This window comes from Uranotaenia lowii, chromosome 3, assembly GCF_029784155.1.
Source record: "Uranotaenia lowii strain MFRU-FL chromosome 3, ASM2978415v1, whole genome shotgun sequence".
In the NCBI taxonomy this organism is placed as follows: Eukaryota; Metazoa; Arthropoda; class Insecta; order Diptera; family Culicidae; genus Uranotaenia; species Uranotaenia lowii.
In genome coordinates, this window is record NC_073693.1 from 302,550,706 (window position 1) to 302,557,974 (window position 7,269).

Below are 7,269 nucleotides of genomic sequence, written 5' to 3' on the forward strand. Positions count from 1 at the left end.
TTTCGCTGCCTTTAATCATGAATTCACAATGTAAATTCGGATGTTTTGGGTTTCAATGATTATTTTTTATTCCAAAAACGTATTCCTTATCCGACTTACAAATCTAAATAAATAAATATATCGCTATATTGAAGCTCTGATATGTTTGGATTTATGCATAGTTATAAAGTTATAAAGAATCTGAATATGACATGAGAACTAAATTTTTAAAACCGCTATTTTTTTCATATTCGGAAAAATATTTACAAAATGTAAAAAAATGCGTATGAGTTTCGAGAATCATGAATCAACTTTTGTAGGAAATGTTAAACCAAATTTAAATGACGATTTAAAACACAGCTTTTTATTTAAATTTCTTATGATGATTCGAACCGGAAACAAGAATCCTAAACTGGATACCTAATCCGAAATTTGAAAACACAAATACAATTTATATTTTGATAGTAAGAAACCAGAATAAAATTTAGTAATACGAAATGAATTACCTACTATCCATAAGTGAGAAAATTATGAAAATCTGTAGCTGAATTCTGAACCTGGGATTCGTTTTTGAGATTTTGAAGTCAGTTTTGAGTCAAGATTGTTACTATCGAATAACCTTACTCCATCATCAAAATTTGATTAAAAATTTTTCAATTTTGAGTGTAAAGTAGAATACCTCGCATGCTTTTAATGGATCCTCATGGGGGGGGGCTTAACCCCCAAAGCCCCCCCCCCCGTTCCTACGGCCATGTCCACAGATAATCAGAGATTAAAGGTTGATGGGACATTAAATTGACGAAATCAGAAAAATTATTGGGCTCATTGGTTTATTTTTAATTAAAAAAAAAAGGGATTTTCACCTTTCTAAGAAAAAGAGGTAAGTTGCAACAAGCTTTGTTTTTCATGATAAATCAAATGGAAGCGTATGAAAATTCATAGTTTTTGATATATTTGTGATGTCATTACGCATAAAGAACCAATTTTCATAACTTTTGGTTTTATTCGAATTAAATTTAACACTTTTTCTGCCAAAACTGTTCGGAATGAAAAAGCATAAAAATGCTGCATACATAAGGGGTAAAATAAAATAAAAAAAAACTACACGCTGAAATAATGAAAATTGATGCTCGAATCAATGAAATTTTGAAATTAACAAACGCCTGATGCGATCAATCATATCTCGGAATATGGAAACGAGATTTGATTTGTGAATATTTGATTTGCATTTTTTTCCCAGACTGGTAACTGAATTAAAAAAAATTATTAATATTAAGTGATCTTTCGAAAAATATTTTTTCACCAATAGTATTAGTGTAGGATAGTAAAAGCAATAGAAAGCTTGCAGGTGATATAACTAAGCCAAACCGCCATACTGAGTAAAGTTTTCATCGGCAACAAAAAATGTAAAAAATTGTTAATCTGTTGCATACTTCTATTTGAAAATTTCTATAACAATCAAAAACTTTCAACAAATATCTCACGATGTGAGAAACTAAGTCACCATCATCAATTAACACGCTCTCTGAAAATGCAAAAGACGGTGACATGCAATTTTTTTCCAAAAAGATATAATGAAAATAAAAAAAAATGGGATCAACTATCCACATTATCCCTTATAGTTTTGCCAATATGCAACATCAATATCAATCCATGGACTTTCAAAGTTTTTGAAAAAAAAATGATATTCTTTACGAAAGTTTCATAATTCATGTGGTTATGCCTCCTTTGTCACACGGCACCAAAACAATAAATTTTATGATTTTGGGATTCATTTAAATCATGCTGATCAAATTTATCCCGAAACATGAAATCTAGTTTTGTGATAAATATTTAATTATAGCCACTAATGTCGTTTTAATATGCTCAATGATCGTGATTAAAACTTCATACCTGAGTAAGTGGTTAAGCACTTTTAAGAGGTTACGAAAAAGCAACTCCTCTCAAAGTATTCAAAAATTAATGGTACAAGTGATCAAAGTTCCTTCAGTCTGTGGTATGCCCCGGAATCAAAACCTTGGAGCTGAAATCATTATTTTATACAACCAGCTAAAAAAGTTAACACGTTAGTAACTTTAAATTTTTTTTTCTTAAAAAAAAATCTCATCCGAAATACCACCGTTGACAATTCTACGAAAGCTTAGTTAAGAAAACAGTTGTGTACACTGTTCATATTTTGAGGGTGCAATTTTGTAGGCTTACTTTCATCTTTCTTTTAATTGATAAATTAAAATAAATAATTATCCATCCATTTGTCAAGAGAAAGATCTGCTTAGCGCGTGTCAATTTCTTCTTTAGCCAATAGCCAATATAATAACTAACATAACAAAGGAACATTGAAGCTGAAAACGCTTCAAAAATAAACAATTCAAGCGATTCGTCATTTGAGTTAGTCAATTTTTTTTTAATTTACCAAAACTTCAATAAATAAACCAATCACACTTGTATTTTTGTCTGTTATGAAAATCAGTTCTTTGAAAAATTAACTTGAGCATCAGTAATTTTTATGTCCACCTTAAACTAGTTGAAACCTTCTGCATTTTTACAAAATGGGTTAACTAAAAATTTTGGCCAACATCTTGAAGTGGCCTTAGGGGAGAGTGGGGATACTTGATCCCCTTTTCTTATTTTCACCATATCTTTTTGGAAAATTTTAGCAACTCGCCGTCTTTTACATTTTCTGACAGCTTGTAACTTCAAGTTTCCCTGCTCCAAAAATAAGAACGATACTTGAACCCGTTGATGAACTAGAAGCATTTTCGTGGGAGTAAAAAAATTGCGATTATTCTGATGTTGGGGGAGACTTGATCTCGTATTGAAGGAGACTTGATCTTTTATTCAGGAAGCCCTTATCCTTGTATAAAAATCAAACAACCCTAAGATAGAATGTTAATTGACTATTTTGGTCATGTTTGTTCTCATTTCACAATTTATTGCAGACATAAGAAGAAAATTCTATAACTCTGTCTCAACGCTAATAACATTGAATACTTAAAGGCACTATTTTTTATAATTAAAAAAAAATTAATTATTTTTGCCCATTTCTTCAGACAATTGTTTGATAAAAATTAGTTTTTGGGGAAATATTAGTAATTTCGTAATCAGCAATCATAACGCTCAATTCAGAAGAAGAATATGCCGTTTGGAAGGGGGATCAATTGTACCCATAATCAACATTTTTGAAAACTTTTTCTGAAAAAAGTTGAGAGTTTTCCATTGCTTTGAAAATATGGAATTATGAAGTTCATTTTACGCTCAAACGATTGATACATTGGAACAAATATTTTTTTACATAATTTTCCCTTGTAAAGAACATTTTAAAGTGATGAAAAAAGATCTTCAAGTTACATTTTGAGAAATTCTTCAAACAAAATCAATTACTCAAACAATTATTATGATAAAATTATTTAAACTACAAGCATTGTTATTTTGCTCATTTTGGCACATTTTTCTAGAACATTTGATCTTTGTTAGACATTCCAGTTTCGAGATTTAGCTTAGGAATCAAGTATCCCCAGGGATCAAGTATCCGTATTCTCCCCTACACTTTAAATCATATCGATGGTTTTCACGGTTCTCTTCTTGTTGCAATTCAATGATGAAATTTCCCGAAGATTGTGAGTAATGTTGACTTCTGCGAAATATATGATAAAAGCATTCTGTTTATTTATTTTTCAAAATTTTGCAAAATACGGCAAATTTGACAAAATTTTGGAATATTTTCAGCCCAAGTTGATCTTCCATATCAAATATTCGAAGACATTCTTCAGTGGTGTCAGAAATAGCTGTAGGGGAGAGTGGGGATAGTTGATTCCCTTTTCTTATTTTCACCATATCTTTTTGGAAAAATTTAGCAACTCGCACCCTTTTACATTTTCTGACAGGCTGTAACTTAAAGTTTCAATGCTTCTAAAATTAGAGCGATACTTGAACCCGTAGATGAACTATAAGCATTTCTGTGGGAGTAAAAAAAATTGCCATATTTTTAAAGTTAGAGAAGACTTGTTCTTTTATTCAGGAAGCCCTAATCCTTGGAAAATCCAACAATAACCCAAGATAGAATGTCAATTGACTATTTTAGTCTTTTTTGTTCTCATTTCACAATGTATAACTGACAGAAGAAGAAAATTCTATAACTTTGTCTCAATGCTAGTGACATTGCATACAAAGGCGCTATTTTCTATAATTAAGAGAAAATTAATTGATTTTGCTCTTTTCTTCAGACAATTGTTGGAAAAATATTAGTTTTTGGATATATGTTAGAAATCTCGTAATCAGCAATGCTCACGATCAATTCTAAAGAAAAAATATAACGTTTTTAACTCTAGGGACCAATTGTACCCATAATTAACATTTTAGAAAACATTTTCTGAAAAAAGTTGAAAGTTTTCCATTGCTTTGAAAATATTTTATTATGAAGTTCATATAACGTTTGAACGATTGATATATTGGAACAAATATTTTTGTCATAATTTTTCCATGCAAGGAACATTTTAAAGTGATACAAATAGATTTGAACTTTAAGCATTGTTGTTTTGCTCTATTTTGCACATTTTTCTAGAACATCTGATCTTTGTAAGCTATTCCAGTTTCAAGATATAGCTAAGGAATCAAGAATCTCCAGGGATCAAGTATCCTCATTCTTCCCTGTTGTTATAAAATTAAATTAAAAAAAAACTGTATAGTTTTTTGCAGCTATATAACTCTAAATCTATAATATATTTTAAAAATATCTCAATCCTTGATTAAATGAATTATGATTAATAGATTCAAAATATAATCACTTAGACAATAGGTGAAAGACAAAATCTTGCAAATGATTCGAATTCAGGACGTCAAAATCTTCCAAAAACAGTAATAAAAACGGAGGCACCAAAAATGCTGTTCTCTAATGAATCAAAGATTCCTGTTGATATAATTGTGCAGTTTGATTCTTTTGCAAAGGATTGAAAAAAAAACTTCCGAAATGCAAAACAAACAAAATTAACGAAAGCCAAAACTTCAACGCCACTAGATTTTGGCTAGGCGGTTTCTTTTTCCGGTCAATGGCAGCAATTTCAGCGGCTAGGGTACCCTAATTGAGAGCATGAATCTTGATTGTGTCGGCGCTGTTGGTGTATAATGCAATTTTCTTTTTGTTACTGGGACTGCAGAGGAAAACTGAGAACGGATCCGTTTTGCGTTTTCTCCCACAAATGCTTATTTTTGTTTTTTTTTTTATTTTTGCCTTCTTAAATTGGAGCGCTCTACTTTTATTTTCGACTTTCAACCTGGTTCGATGAATCCATGAATTTCCAAATTTTTTAAAATCACTTGTGTACTCCATTGCATCATTCATTGGATTTAGGGTTTGAATTTTTGTTTTTGTTTTTTCAAATCAAGTGTTATGAAATTCTCGAAACCTCTGTGATCTATTGTTTCAAAAATCATGTTTAGTTTTTTCAACTTTTTTCTTATCTTCCAACAGGATATCCGATTTCCTTGGCATCCAAACAGATCCTTTCAACAGTTGCCGCACCAACAATTGCCACTCCTGCTCACGTAAGTCAACATTAGTTCAATGCAAAATTAAAGAGCACTCTCAAACCGCAATCCTTTTTTCCAGCATCTCAAACAACTGATCCCGGTTTCGACCACCGCGGCCACTCAACATCACGCAAAGGGCTTCAGCTACGCCTCCTACAGTCATCAGCAGCCCGGAAGTTCCGCCTATCTGGGTCCCATTCCAGTAAACTCCGCAGCTCCCCACCAATACTTTAGCCCATCTGGACACGTTTATCAGCAGCAGCAACAGCCACAGCAATCGCACCGTTATCAACTGTTTTCGACGGTTCCAACTCCGATCCAGAAACAGGGCGGGCTCATCTACGCGGCCAATGCTCCAGCTGCCATTTATGCCACCCCTGGAACTCCACTCATTCACCACCCACAACACCACGCCCATCATCAACAACAACTGCAGGCTCAATCCCAACAATCACTGCATTACGCGCCTCATTTCTATCAGCAAGCTCCACAGGCTTTCGCACCAGTAGCGGCCAAATTCACCTACTCCCAGCCTCTGGTGGCCAAGGGATTCTATCCGATTCAGTGATCTGTTTCAGAAATTTTAATTTAAACCAAACTTCCCGAAAAAAAAACTGGAAGTTCAACACGTGATTTGCCATCAGTATAATTCCTCCCAATCAACCAATCAATCAATCAAGCGATAAATAAACCTTTGTCCTGGATTTCATCGAAGTTCATAGAACTATTTACTTCGTTTGGGTCTCGAGATGTTAGTGCTGTAAGTATATTTATTTGTGTAAGGATTTCTGTTGTAATATCAATAAAAGCGTTTTGAAGCAAGCGTTTCCATTTTTCCTCTTTTTCCGAAATCAACTCCGGTAATAATTGATGGTTTAAATAAAAAGAACGATAAAAACCAAAGGCGCATGAGGAAGTATCGCTGTGAACTATATACAAGATGTTTTGTTATAAATTCAAGAATGTAACTACAGTATGACCCATAAAAAGAACAAAAATCCATCATCAAGCTTCAAAAACACTTTTCTTGATATAAATATGATTTGAAATCTTGATAACATTCAGGCACGTAGATGAACATATAAGGAACAATAACTTGATGTGTCCAGGGCTGGAAGCCTTCAGATAAACGACATTTGGGTGAGAGGAAGTTACAGGCCTTACACACCCATATAAAATAGTCGAGGGGGTTCAATTCTGGACTACTCGAAGGCCAAAAACCCATCGACCAAAACTTCATATCTTACTCACGGTGCGCCTCTGGACCGTTATTATAAAAAAAAATTGTCCATCAAATCCAAGTACGGGGCTCGATTCCTTAGGTCATTCTGCACCTCTGGGTAAATTTTAAAAAAAATCCCTAGCAGAAAATCCGAGAAATCTTGATTTTAAGGTTTTTGTTGAGAAATTTCAAAATAATTCATATTCAAATTATTCAATATCATCAAAAAACCTCCAAAAACGTCAAAAAAGTGGTCCAAGTCATTTCCAACCAGTATGTATTTGTTGCCGTTGATAAAATTATGATTATTTACAACTGACTTAACTCTCCAAACATGGCTTAAGTGTATTATAAGTATGGTTTATTAGTGGTTTAAGGTTAAATAAATCTTGTAATCATCATTGGCTTGAAACTACCTACAAGCGAATGACCAGCGAAACAGTTGACCGGCACAAAAGCGGGGACACAAGTGGGCTTTGAAAAATCAAAAGGATTCAACTTCAAATTCTCAACGTCAATTTTTGTCCTCAAAATGGATGTTC

At 33.0% G+C, this 7,269-nt stretch overlaps 1 protein-coding gene across 1 annotated transcript; it reads left to right on the plus strand.

Moving 5' to 3' along the window:
• The first annotated feature begins 5,065 nt into the window (after positions 1 to 5,065).
• Positions 5,066 to 6,328, plus strand: LOC129753671 (atrophin-1-like). The gene is made up of 3 exons (XM_055749513.1): positions 5,066 to 5,093; positions 5,447 to 5,520; positions 5,585 to 6,328. Exons 1-3 carry the CDS (start codon positions 5,066 to 5,068, stop codon positions 6,071 to 6,073), a joined length of 591 nt encoding a protein of 196 aa, XP_055605488.1. The 3' UTR covers positions 6,074 to 6,328.
• Positions 6,329 to 7,269: the final 941 nt, after the last annotated feature.